General features: G+C 42.3%; 1 protein-coding gene across 2 annotated transcripts in view; it reads right to left on the reverse strand.

Moving 5' to 3' along the window:
• The window catches only part of ARHGAP20 (Rho GTPase activating protein 20), a 63,828-nt gene that overhangs the window by 10,522 nt on the left and 39,301 nt on the right, over nt 1-14,005 (reverse strand). The window contains exons 7-10 of one of the 2 annotated variants that reach the window (XM_056329356.1): nt 11,716-11,793; nt 7,643-7,709; nt 5,535-5,717; nt 909-1,087 (exon numbers count right to left, since the gene is read on the reverse strand). In XM_056329356.1, coding sequence (XP_056185331.1) covers nt 909-1,087; nt 5,535-5,717; nt 7,643-7,709; nt 11,716-11,793 — 507 coding nt within the window. The remainder of the gene's footprint in view (nt 1-908; nt 1,088-5,534; nt 5,718-7,642; nt 7,710-11,715; nt 11,794-14,005) is intronic. The other variant, XM_056329357.1, reaches the window with a different exon arrangement.

Here is a 14,005-nt window from a genome sequence, read left to right on the forward strand (position 1 = left end):
GGTATGATTCACTACCCAGGCAGTGCTAAAGCAGCGCATCAAGCACAAGCTTTGGAGATAAACCATCTCTTCCTGTAAACTGGTGTAAACCCACTGATTTCAGTGAGGTTCTGGCAAGTTGTTCCAGCCGAAAGTTGGGTTGTTAGGATGAGGGGCTCAATCCTGCAGGGCTCACTCCCACTCCCTACATGTTTCAATTGCTGCACTGATAACAGGGCAGCCCTCAGTCCTGACCAAAAATGCCACACAATTGCCTTAATTATGCCTAAGAATGGGCTTTAGGTCAACATTTTTCATGTTCCTGAACTGTTTTTGTGAGCAACCACAGCATTAGTGCTCCCTTGAGACAGGATGAAAAGATGCTCTTACAGGCTCCACCTTCCCACCTATTTTTGCAGTGGTGCTGCCAGATCAAAAATGAGGACCCAGAGTGCTTGCCTGCTGTGGGATGCCTTCAAGAAAGGCTCTGAAACTGTCTGCTTAAGGGCAGGTAGCGTTTGTATGCACACGCAGGCTGTCTGTATGGGACAGTAGATGCCACATTTATGGAGTTGGGGATTTTACAGAGATCTTTGGAGTGGTTTAAAAAGTGTGTGTGAACGTGGCATTTATTTACACTGAGTAAGTGAGGATTAGGGAACCAGCCTTCCAGTGTGGGCTATAAAGAAGAAACAGCTCAGAGCAGCAGACAAATCACATACATTTCTCAAGCTGTTTGTTATTAACCAGGCCTGACCACAGCATATGTTAAAAACCAAAGTTCTTGCTGAGAACCACAAATGAGGTTTCCTTCTGGTTGCTCTGCTTGGGTAATTTCAGTGTCCCGTTTACAAAGTGTCCCCATGTTCTCATTCACTACACAAAGAATTTCCACCACTGTAAGAGCCAGCCCTGAGCCTGGGACTCACCAAGAGGGGTTTGGGCAGGTTGTCATCCTCACAGATGGCTGTTAGCAAGAGGCCGAAGAGCTTCCCAGGAGCAGCAGATGTTGAGGAGAGGGGTGCATTGTCCAAGTGAGTGCCTGGGCCACGCCAAAAAGCCCAATTTATGATAGATCTTTTCCTTTTAAATGACTTTTGGCTTAAGTCTGCGGGAAGAGAAAGGTATTTATTAGAGCAAATGCATTTCAATTCTAATTCCAGTATTTGTTTTGCGGTGGTTACTATGGTTTCAAAGGAAAAAATGTCATGAACTCAACCAACTCCCTGGCATCCAGCTAAGCCTAAACCACCATACACATACCTGTGCATGTGTGTATGGAGAATGTGCTGCCTTACCCATGCTCTTAAGAGGATCACCAGCATCTGCACTGCACTGCTGGACCACAGTGTCAGCACTGAGTGCAGGATGGCAAACCTCAGCCCACTGACTTTACACCAAGCTGGACTGTGCTAAATAACTCATTTCTTACCCACAGGTGCAAAACCACAGACATTTTATTTGGAAAAAAAATAATACATAAACACCACCACCCTCACCTTGGCTTGCTGTCTGGAGGCATCCTAATTCCCCTGGTAATGAGACAGAGCACCCACTCTCCCCACAAGTAACACCACAGAATCAGCTAATGGGGTGAGACATTTTCAGCCCAGGAAAATTCGCCACCTTTGCTCTCTTCTCCACAAAGCAAGTGTATCATTAGTGTCCTCGCTCTAAGCATTTACTGACCATGGCCCAGGGATGGTGCTTGCCCTTTAATCAATGCCTTCCAGATGGCATTTCAGCATGCTGCCAACACACTGATGGGCTCCTTTTGTCTTCATTGATTTTAACATATTTAATGAGTTATCTAAAGAGCACCACTAATTGAAGCTCTTATTTGCAGTGTATAGAGAAGGAAATAATGGTATTGGGATACAAAAAAGGGGGTTTTGTATGACCTTTCTCAACATCAGCCAATATAAAGTCTTCTTAACAGCACAGGCTAATGCTAAAGGTGGGTTGAGACTGTTTATGTTGAAAGTGCTAACTGGGAAAAACTTACTCTGATATATTTTTCCTTTTCTAGATGTTTTCAAAGAAAGTCAGCTTTGATTTAGTTGTTTGCCTACCCTATGCACCTTTCTGTTAGTGGTTCTTCCCTCAGCCAAACATTTTGCTTTCTGCTGTTTTAGAGGGCAGAGGGTAGAAGAAAGGTTTGCAGAAGTAAGGATTGTGGTATAATACCAGAATTTTTCTCCTGTACTTCACTACACTTGCTTTTTAGCCCAAATAGTGATTTTCATCATATGCCATTCCATTCTAGGAGATCATGCTCCCTTTGGGAATGGGCGGGAGACTTTTTATTAGAGGCTTACAGGATAAAAAGCTACAGTGTAACTCAAAATGTGAACATATGAATGTGAAAGCCTGATGAAAAATTCTTTTTGCAAAAAAAAATTAAGGAGGATATAAATTTTAAGGAGTCCAAAGATTCATGAAATACAAGCTTGGCAGTGTCTAAAGCTTTACTTGACACGTCATGTTTTGGGAGAATATAACTAACCTATAACTTTCAAATGTTTGGGTTTTTTTCTTTAAGATGAACTGGATATTAGCACAAGAATATGGTTTGCTTCACTTGGAGCTCTACTGACACAATGGCAAATACTGGTGATTTTTTCTGGCAAACCTGTAGATCTCAGTGGAAATAAAAATTAAGAAGAAATGCTATTTTGGAGAACAAGGAATAGCAGAAGTAGAAAAAATAAGGTTTTGAAATTAGGAACTTTTCTTAGTCTCTCACTGTTTGCTCCGCTCCTAAAAGCCATGTCTCAAATTGACAACGTGAGCAAGGGGTAACTGTGATTAACTGCAGCTCTCTCCTGGGACAGGAAGGAAATCAGCGTTCTTCAACATAGCAGGGCCGAAACCAACAACTGATGTATGGCAATGAAATGCCATGTCACTTACAAAACTAACATTCATGAAACAACAGGAAAACTCATCCAGAATTTTCATATCCTCTTTTCTAAGGATTTGAAAAGTCTTAAGGTAAAGAGCAGATGAGAAGGGGAGGATGTATACTTTATTTTCTTGAATCTGTGCAAAGGTACACCACTAGGAGAAGCCCGGCCTGCTCTCAGCCAAGACAGATGCCAATTATTGCTCCGCAGAAGTACTTCCATACAAGAGCCTTGCTCTGGCGGATTATTCTAGGCCAGAATCAGAAAAAAAAGCAATACTTCCTTGGGTGCAGATCTTGCTCAGAGCTCACAGCAGCCATCTATTCTGCTTATATTTTACATGCAGGGAATTTCTATTTATAGATAGTGTCCCAGGCGTGCAAGTGGCATTTCCACTTCTTGCAAACTAAGCAGAAACTTCTAAATAAAGCCTGAGATCTATTTAACTTGTAACATCCTTTCTGATCAACCTCCTAACTGCCAAACAGTTTTCAAAGACCTCCTTTCTATATTGAGACCAACCTGTTGAAATTTTGCTTTCTATTTTAACAGACAATTAAATAATAATTTGGATTACAGGCTAGCCAATGACAGCAGTCGGCTCTTTCAAGTTAAACTTCAAACAAATCAGTATTTACAATACTTTTTAGACATGCTCATAAGCATCACTTAATGGCTGTGTTTAACGGGTAGGCGACCTAGTATTCCTATTACGTTCTGAAAGGCTGCAGGAGAGGCAACAGGAACGCTCCAGTTCTTCCACACAGTAAATTCTTCTGTACTTTTTTAAACCATCCTGCCAGGTCAGCTGTTGCAACTACACCGCTACAGTTAGTGTTCACACAGCTGCTTACTTCACATGATGGCCAGTTATCAGTCATTTCTGCCTGTCAACACCTACAATGCTTTCTAACCACGGTGCATGCTGGTACAACTGGGCAGCTACTCCTTGCTGCCTCCAGAAGGGACAGCATGTCCAGCACAGTGGTATCAGTGCAGGGAAGTGATGGGAGGGAGGATAGCACAGCATGTCTGGCAGTGAAATGTGGGGTTACAGACGCTGTTCCCTGTCAATTTGCCCTGTATGTGGTAGCGCGTCTAGTGGTTACCTAAGAACATAGATTTGGGCTTGCTGATCTGAAGATGAGCCCAAAGCCAGATCATAGCCTTGGCTTGCACACAGGTACCCTTCATCATTTTCTGAAACTAAAATAAGTGAGGAGTTGGGGAGTTGGGAAGAGCACAATGAACAGAGCTGTATGCAAGATACTCTGTTTTGCAAGCCGGCAGACCTATACATCACTTTAAAAGGTGTTGTCTGGTGAAAGTAGGAAAGGTGAATGGCCTAAAAGGCTCTTTCTCCACTTAGTGCAGTCCCTGTGCATGACATGCAGGCTGCCGCAGGCTTCCGCTGCCCCAGAGCCAGCCTCCCCTCCCCTCCTGTGGCTTGCACAGCACCACTGACAACACATCTGCATTAGAACTTTACAGGCCTGATTTGCATTTATATTTTCTCTTGCCAGTCAACGTCAGCTGCCAACCGGGGCCTGTAAACCTAATTACACCCCTTTGCTAGATTGCCTCATTCTTAAAATATGCCATGAAGTAATATATGATACAAATTACTGGGAAGGGGGTGATGAAGGCGTGTGGAAAGGAAATTAATTTATATAAAATGCAATCAATTTCCGGAATAATTTGTAACAGACACTGGTATAGCCTCACTATATTTAATTTCTAACAACATTACAAATGGATTCTATTTGTATATTGTGGGAAATCTTAGCTATTGGAGAGTGCACTGGATAACAGTGTGCATGTTATTTTTGATTATACAGTCATTAATGGTGAAGTAGGGCAGAGTTCCTAACTGAGCTCAGTATGCCAGTGTGTTAAGCACAATAAAAACATACCATGGGATGCATCCTTGCCTACAGAGTTTTTAGTCTAATGCCCAATCCTGTAAATATCTCATTCATTTTACTCATGAACAAAGAGCAGTCATTGTGTCATTGACAAGAGAGTGCAAAACAGAGAGCTGGTGCTCCTATTTTTGCAGCACCAAGGCCAAAAGCAGAAGAAAACATTACTGTCTTCATTTACTCAAAAAGAACTGAAATAAAGAAGTTGCATTTGCTCACCTCATCTAGATACTCAAGTACATGCCTAGGCTTTGCCGCGTGAGGGTCCCTGTAAGGCAGGTGTGCAGTCCTAAGTACCTTGTTGAGATAAAAGATGCTGCCAAACATTGCATGGGAATTCTGTGCTGAAGTCAAGCCTTGACTTCTGAACCGCAAAACCACTCTGCCTTGCTACAGAGCATAGCAAGGGCTGCAGAGAGAAGCTCAGCTAATAAACTTACAAAAAATTGCAGGGGAGAGATCTTGTCTTTCTTTTCCTGGTTTTAGAACAACCATTTGACAGGCAGCTTGTCAAAATGTAACTTAACAAAGATGACACACATACAACAGCACACTGAAATCAGGGAGAGCTACATTGCAAAATCCCCGGTGCAGCTGGAAGGTACATCTGCATGCTCCTCTTGGCTTTCCACCACGCCCCCACCCCAGCACGTTTGCTTTCTATAGCAGAGCCAGAGAGATAGCCAGGCTGTGGGTGAACGATGCTGGGGTGAGCAGGGCAACATACCATTCAGCTGCTGGCACACAGCCAGGCGGCTTGGCTTCAGCACAAACTGGCACTGCAGCTCCTGGGGCAGCTGCTCTGTCAAGAAGGACCCCTGAAGCTGCCTGGGGCAGGCACAGTGCTTTGATCCGTGGGGCATAGCGTCACGAATGTGGCTCATTTTAATTCCAAAGGGATATTCATGTCCTGTTCAAAGAGAAATCATAATAATCTGTGTTGGATTGACTGGAGACTTGCAAAACTCCATCTGCCTTGGAGGAAAAGCAGATTTTGCATGCTGGCCTGCAGCATTTTCTCTCTCGGTAATCTCAGAATTGATGCTTTTCTGCATATTTACATGGGCATAAATCATACACTGGCAGACATAGAGTTATTGTGTTTGGTGTAATTAAACAGATGTAAAAGTAAAATCAGACCTATTACAGCTGTATCACATAAAAGCCCACCAGAAAAAATACACATGACTATTTCTGAATTCAGTGTTTATTCTTTCTGCTGCTCTGCTTGTGGCACTGAAAGTTAGGTATTGGTTGCTCATATTATTCTGGTAAGAAATGAGATTTTGGGAGCAATCATCGATCAAATTTTTGCTGAGCATGCAAAACCAAAAAAATCCAGTGTGAAAGTGATCTTTCCTCCCTCTCTGTGGTAAGTGCAACAGCCATCAACTCAGTCAAACGAGACACAATTATGGTTCCTGTCTGAGCCTGGAACAGGAAGGAAACATTAATCACAGGGCTAATGCAAATGAGCTAGGCTTGGCATTAACCAGCATCTTTGGGGACTACACAGAGGCAATTCATTTCTGGAGAAGCTTTCAAAATGCCACCAGAAAGATATTTTTCGGACTTGTCTGAAGACCTGGCATTGAAATATATTAAATGTGGACGCATTGTTAAGATGTTTTAGTTAACTTGGCACTTAAGACTCTGATAGTGGAAGAGACATTATTTGAGGTTATAGGTAGTGTGAAGCAGAAGCATATTCAAACTCTGCTTCTGATGTCTACCTATGATAAAAGCTAGCCATATCTAATAAACCTTTGCATAAATATCAAGAACAGCATCAATTTTATATCAGACTCTTCCTTCCCAAGGATTGTAACTTGAATTTGCAGTGAGAGAGAGTCAGTCAATTACAAAGGCCTTTCCCATTTCTGAATTCTCTGGTTCTATGTATAAAACCATGGCTGTGACTTTATCTGAAGAAGCTACATGTAATAGTCAGAAAGACAAAGTCTGGTATGTTTCAAAGACAAAATAGTTTGGACTGTCTATAAGGTGCACATTTTATAAATACTAATGTTGTCTGACTCCAGCAAAGCATTTGTAGCTAAAGTTGCTTTAAGAAGGAATGCTAAGATTTACTGGGGTTAGATTTGCAGGAGGAAACCAGAAAATCTACAAACTTTTCTTTTCTAATCATCTGTGAACTCATACAGCACAAGTAATGCTGGGCTTCTAAAGCAGAAGGTTCTTAGTAATGGGAAGGGATTTGTTCTCATTGAATCATGGGCCAAAATCAAATCACTCCATCCAATCACTTCTGAGATTTGGGTTGATTCCCAGGAAGCAAATATTTCAAAAAGCATTTTAGAAAGTGAATAAGCAGTAATTTGCTCCTTATCAGAGGGGAGATGTCAGCCAGTAAGAGAAATACAGCATTAGACAAGGACCTCTTGAATCAGCTGAGTTGTGGAAGAATGGAAGATTTCTCAAAACTCTGCTGAGTTTTGCTGAGGAGGGGAGTAAACAATGCTATGGAGGTGTAGGAAGAAATATGGTAAAGCTGGACCGGCTCCAGTAAAGGAGGTTAGTGAGTGGAGCGGCTGACTGTAGAAAGACTGAGGCTCATGCAGCAAAATTGGAGCAGAAGAAAATGAACTTTTTCAACTTCTTAGTGACACAAGCAGACAATTGCTCTTCAAAACAAAGGATCAGCATCTGACTAGCTCCCAAATAGGCAAACTTGCGTGACAGGGAAGTAAGAGAAAAAAAAGGAAAAACAAAACAGAAGAGGAAATTGCGTTTCAGTCTTCTCTGTATTTCTTGCTTCCTTCAGCACTAAAAACTGAGTGAACGTTGAAAAACAAAACTATGTTAAGAACTTACCAATAAGAGGGTAAGGAGCATCTTCTCTTCCTGAAATCACCCACAGCTTGTAGTCTTTTTCAGAGCCCTTTAAAATCAAAATTAAGAACGTTTGACAGCCATTAACAAGAGGTTCGTGTTAGGTTTCTCACAATAAAGATAATCTGCATGTTGTCAGTGGGATCAAAGGAGCCCCCTTACTTTTGCAGTGCCCAAATTTGCCACCAGCAAAGCTTCTGAATTGTGTCTGTCCTGTGCAATGTGGTTTATGTGACCAGGGTCAAGCTCCCAGAAGTGAGAGGGGCTGGAGCCCACCATCTCATTTCTGAAGGAAAAGAGGAAGATTCGCACCAGTTCTTTCACTGTTCCTGGAAGCAGAGGAGGTCACAGCCTGCCAGGACTCAGGACTGCTGTTGAGGCTAGACTAAGATGTTGGCCACACCAGACCCCGCAGTCACGTAGCTGAGTTGGTCCCCAGCTCATGTGTTTTCTCATTCCCAGGAGGCTGGAAATGAGGCAGCCCCCAGCATGATTGGGACCTCTGGCTCCGGGTGCTTCTCCTGGTTCCCAGCACATCTGTGCCCCACTTCTCCCTGCTGGTGCTGAGCAGCACTCATCCCCAAGGAGAGACAAGTCTGATCCGCTGGAGGGATTACAGATAAGCAGCGCAAAGCAGAGGCCTGCTGCAGAGTGTGTGGCAGGCTGTGGGCAGTTCATGTGAGCTAAGGTGACCCTTCAGCTCCGTCCTGAGTACCAGGGTAACTGCATCCTCTGGGACATGCTCTGGCACACAGGGATCCCCAGCCTCATACCTGAGACCTCTGCTGCACCGTCTCCCCAGTTCCTCTACAGCCCTTGCCAAGTGGCAGGTGTGGAGGCTTGTCAGCCAACAGCATCCCATGCCTTGCACTGGAGAGCAGGGCAGGAGCATCATCGCCCGAGACCTGAGCCCATATTGATGATGCTAAGGCGAGGATGATACCCAAGGGGCTCCTGGCACTCAGCACTGCTCCAAAATCTCCTTGTAGGGCTGCCATCAGCCCTTTTGTGCAGCCCTTTTGTGTGGAACAGCTTGGGATTGCTGAATGGTGCTTTAAGATTGCTGAGTCCTCTTTTAAAATTTACAGCAGAGAGGATAAATTTACATCAAAGGAGATAATTTCCAGAGGACTGGAGACTGTGAACATCTTTGGGAAAAGCTGCGTAAAACCGCTGATTTAAAAGCCAATTCTAAATATTGCCTTTAGCATAAATATACAACCCAATGTTACAGTTTAATTGAAGCAGGAGAATGGTACATTACTGCAGATATGACAGTGAGATAATAGAAATAAAAAGAATGGCATTTAATAGAAACCATTTTTTCAAGACAAAAGGTAATAGCAAGTGGATAAATACACCGTATGAAAAGTGATCTATTATACTTTAAATCCCTTTTCAGTGACACTGCTAAATCAGGATAATTAAAATATAAAAAGTTTTCTGGCTACAAAAGGTGATAAATGCCTCGTGATAGTATGTATTTAGCTCTAAAATTAAATCTTACCTCCTTTTAAACAGATTTGCCTACTATACTGCATTGTCTGGACCTTCACCCAGTGCCCCCAGAGCTCTTGGACTTTCTACTCCCTGTACTCACCCAGTGTAATGCTAATAGACCAAATAAAGCCTTCGCAGTTTGCTCTCTGACTGACAGAGCTTTCTGGCCCATATTAGCACTGCTGTTAAGTTAGCTAGCAGGGGGCAGAAGGAAAATAAATAGGCTTTGGAGACATCTCTGATGCCTCAGGGCAAGCAGCCAGGAGCAAATAAATACAGCTGAGGAGCACAAGAAAGGGTATTTACTTTTCCTTTTAAATATATATATGAAAGGGTTTGTCGCAGTGAAGAGGAAGCTAGGGAAGGGGAAGAGCTAGTAAGCGCAGTTTCAGGAGACAGACTGCTCATCTCTCAATTGCAAATGTCCTTTATGGGCTTTATGAGGCCATTTGTCAGTATAAATGTGACTGTCCCAGAAAAGTCAGCAAGTGTACTTATGGAGCTGGAAACCCAAGGCCCTTCTTTCTGCCCCACTTGATAATTTGGAACAGATGATCAATGCCATTCTGCACAAACTAGTTGTCATTTTACCAGAGCAACCACAGAGGGAAAAACCCTGATGTGTTAAACCAGAGTGAACTCAGCCAACGTAATAGCCCATTAATCACACAACATGTGAAATGTAGTTTTTATAATTGCCATTGAAAAGTCATAGAGCTCCTTTCAAGTGGTTCTCTCTGGACATAAATAAAAAAAACTTGCAGCGGCACATAAGGAAAAGCTTCCTTGCAGTCAGAACAACCCTGAGAGGGGGTTGGGTGTTTGTGTGATACACAGACTACAGCTTAATTTATTTAGCTTGTTTGATTTTATTACTAATCTTGTGATATGCCTCTAATGAAAGAGGCTTTATGCCATGAAGATGCAGTGAAAAAAAGTTGTATATTACTTGGGCAGATAATTCTGCAGGCAAGATTTTACATTTTTTGGATGGCTTTCATTCTTTTTCCACTTGAAATAAAAACATAACAAGGAGGAAAGAATTGGTTGTGATACATACAAAAGAACACAAAGCTGGTTTTGTGTTCTGAGCCTCCTCCTGCTCATCTCAAACAAAATATTCTCTCCTAATACTACCATTTCCCTGGGTTTTCTGCACACAAAATGAGGAAGTGCAAATGACAACCATAAAACGGGTAAAACTGAAGCACATCATAATAAAGACTTGCAGCTGTAATACAGCATAGTCTCTTGATTTTTGGTGCAGACTGTGGGAGACAATCTGCAATTAAAATCCTAGTTTTAACTCATATCTTATCCTTTTCACCTTGCTACCCCTCCATCAACTCCGGAGCTACCTTAATGGGACAGACTGCTGGATCCTGAGCTCAGGCCAGAGCCTCAGCCCTGGTGTAAATGGGATGTCTGAGCCATAACAAGATGGCTAGACAGAAACTGCTCTGCCTGGGAAATACCAAGCTAGCAGAATAGGTCCCTGGATGCATTAAAAGCCGTTAAGTAAGGGATAATGAATGTTAGGGAAGGCAAATTCTGAAGTTACTCCAACTTTTGCTGTGGGTCTCCAGAAGCCCCAGAGAAGCACAAGAGTGGCATTTTGGTCATATTTAACTCTTCACACTCAGGGCTGTGGTAAGGAAAGACTTGTCAGATGCCACACAATGAGATCAACACATGCATCAGGAGTAAGACGTTAAAAAAAATCTTGTCAACCAAATAGCAGACTGACAGGCAAGTTAAGAAGCTATTATCCAGGAGCTTCTATGACCATCGATGTTGGTTGGAGCCACACTGTGAAACAATGAAGGAAACAGAATAAGGGAACCAGAATTTTTGTCCCTTGCACTGATTCACTACTATACCTGAAACACTACCTTGTCTGTTTTAAGGCAAAGCAAGCCACCTGAGGCACTACTTGATCTACTAGGGATCACTGCAGCTACTTGGTGCACTACCCTGCATTATTGTAAGTCCTGTAAGAGGCTTTTCCAAACTGTTTCAGGACATTGCTTAAATTGGGTGCATTCAGATTCTGTGCAATCGCTCAGTTACATTCGTATCTCACTTAGCAATAAAGGTCCATGGATATTTAGAGTGTGGACACTTGAGAGCAGTGCTTGTACTTGTAATCTGAGGACATGTCTGATTATGAATGTTTGCACATTTTGAAATGAACTAACAATCAGGTCAGTAGGTTTCATGTTCACACTGAAGTATGCAAAAGGAGCTGTATCAAACTCTCACCTCTTGTGTCAAGATATCTCCTCCTAGGCAACAGCAAAATAGATTTAAAAGCCACTTCAAACATGATGGATCCCTTACAGGGATGAGAGACTTACTCAAAACTTTTAAGGCACTTGATGACCTCTGGAAATCTACACAGCAATGGACTTTTACTTACCTTCAACAACACCGAATTGCTATGATAAAGGATTTCATTAATATTCATATCCTAAAACTTGGAAAAAGTGCAAGAAAAGATTTGGTTATTAAAAGTGACTACAAAAAGACTCATTAAAACTGGTGCAAGGACTTACGTTAATTCCCAGCTGCTGCAGAGCCATCAGAATTACATCATTTGCTGTATCAACATTAGTTACACTTAGAGTTTTTGACTGTGAACAGAAAAAAGGAGAAGAGGAAAAGGGCATTAAGAATTTGCATTTGTGAGCAGTATCTGAAGTACAATAGCTTTGTGTAATTAATTGTTGGAAAAATTGAGAGTATTCTGTTAAAATTTCACTTGATAATTAAGTTATACTACATAGGTAAAGATCCAGCTATCTGAGGCCAACGTTTGACTCCTCTGCTTTGTTACATACTCTCTGTATATGTTCCCCACCTTCCCAACAGCTCCATCAGAAGGCAGAGTGCCATGATTACTGGGGGACAAGACTTCCACATTAAAATATGCAAAAAGACACCGCCACTAACTGCACTTTAGACACTGCATAAGAGAACTGTAATGGTTTAATCTAAAAGCATGCAAGTTTCCTTTGAAAAAATGAAATATTTCAGTGGGTGTTTTCAGTGAAGTAAGAGGTTCTCATATCAATTATTAATAATTTCTGTTTTTTTCTACTGAAGAACTCCCTGGCAAGAAAATACTGTACACAGACTGTTCATCTCTATATCCTTTGCCACATTGTATATAGGTTTCTCAAAGCTTGATTTCGCTTAGTACCGGAAGCACTTCCTCCTGGTAATTTTTCATCCAGTTAAAATGCTACCTCTCCAGCATCCTCCAAAATCTGCTGATCGGCAGTATGGAAAAGCATGGATCAGCAGAAATGCCACTTTCTAAATAGTTACAGCGACCAGCACAAAGTGCCAAGCTTTGTGTCAGAGGAAGTGTTGCTTTCCACAAGGCAGTCTTTCCAGAGTCAGATTTCAGCACCTGCTGCCTGGCACCAGTAGGATTCCCATACAACTGGGCAGTGCTCGGTACCTCAGCATCATGGGCTGCTCTTATGCAGGGCAGCGCATTTCAAACACCCCAGGTTTAATGCCTCCATCTTCAGCCTTGGCAGGATGTGGCAGCACTGATGCCATCGCCTTGCAAAGGCGAGAACAAGCAGGGAGAGCGTGTCCAGAGTGTTTTTTGCTTGCACTGTAACATCCACACTGGCCTCACTTCCAAACCGACAGGCAGCTCCCACACATCAAGCCCAAGTTACTAAGCCCTCTTTAGAGGCATGCTGGTTTGGCTCCGCTAACAAGACAACACAGAGTTTGGACTGCAGCTGGTTCATGGCCAGCCTAAAGCCCTGGCAGGACAAACACATGCCCACTGCAACAAACTGTCCAAGTGCATCCAATGGCCCAAAGAAGGGAAGGTAGGGAAGGTGGTAGAGGCAGGATGCAAATGTTCACTGCCAGTCCCAAGACAGTTTGCTATACCCTGCTACCCTGTGTAGCATATCAATTTTATACTGGCCATAGATGTTCAGGTGAAACAAGCCTCTGACATTTTGCATTTAGAAAAGATCTGAGTTGTACAGTCCCTGACTGTAACAAGATGCCATGGCAATAAAAGGAAAGTAGTGAGAATTCAGTATATCTTGCTTCAGGACATATCTGAACGCTCATACCATAAAAAATTTAACATTTGCCTGAAGCAATGACATCTGGCTCTCAGGAGTAGGTCAGCGCATTTGCATAAGTTTTGCTCTTGGCTAGAATACAGTAAAATGGTTTGTGCTTTGTGTTCAGCCTTCCTTACCCTCCAAAAATGAAATAGTTCTTGGGCTTCTCCAGCTGCTGCAGCACAGGGACCACAGTGCCATAAGAACTATTTGCATCACAAAGTTTCCATCTGTTCCTCCTCTGTTTTATTACTGATAATAGCTAGACTACAGTGTGTCGTTTCTAGGACTGTTAGGATCAGGAAACAGTATTTGGCACATGAGCTAATTATAGCTAAGGACAAAAGACATTTTATAAAAAACCCAAACCCTGATGTACAAGAGTACAACACCTGAGTGTGTGTATGATTTACAGTCATTTATACCTGAGCATATCTTGATCTGCAGTTCTGGATTTGAACTACTACAAATATTGTTACTGTTTATTAAGCTTTGCCTTAGTGACCTGGTAATTCTAACTATTATCGTTTACCTCAATAACGATTTTCAAAAAAAAAAAAAAAAAAAAAAAGGCAGACTTCTTTATGCTTACATCTACGCAAATACAGAATTCTAAGTGAAGATTCACTGTTGGGCAAAGACCTCCAATGAAGTCTGACTTCTGTCAAAATTTCTCATGTCCTTGCAAATGCTCTTAGGCTTCTGAGCATGAAATACAGATCTTACAAGCACAGAAAAAGAA

The sequence above is a fragment of the Falco biarmicus genome, chromosome 2 (assembly GCF_023638135.1).
Source record: "Falco biarmicus isolate bFalBia1 chromosome 2, bFalBia1.pri, whole genome shotgun sequence".
In the NCBI taxonomy this organism is placed as follows: Eukaryota; Metazoa; Chordata; class Aves; order Falconiformes; family Falconidae; genus Falco; species Falco biarmicus.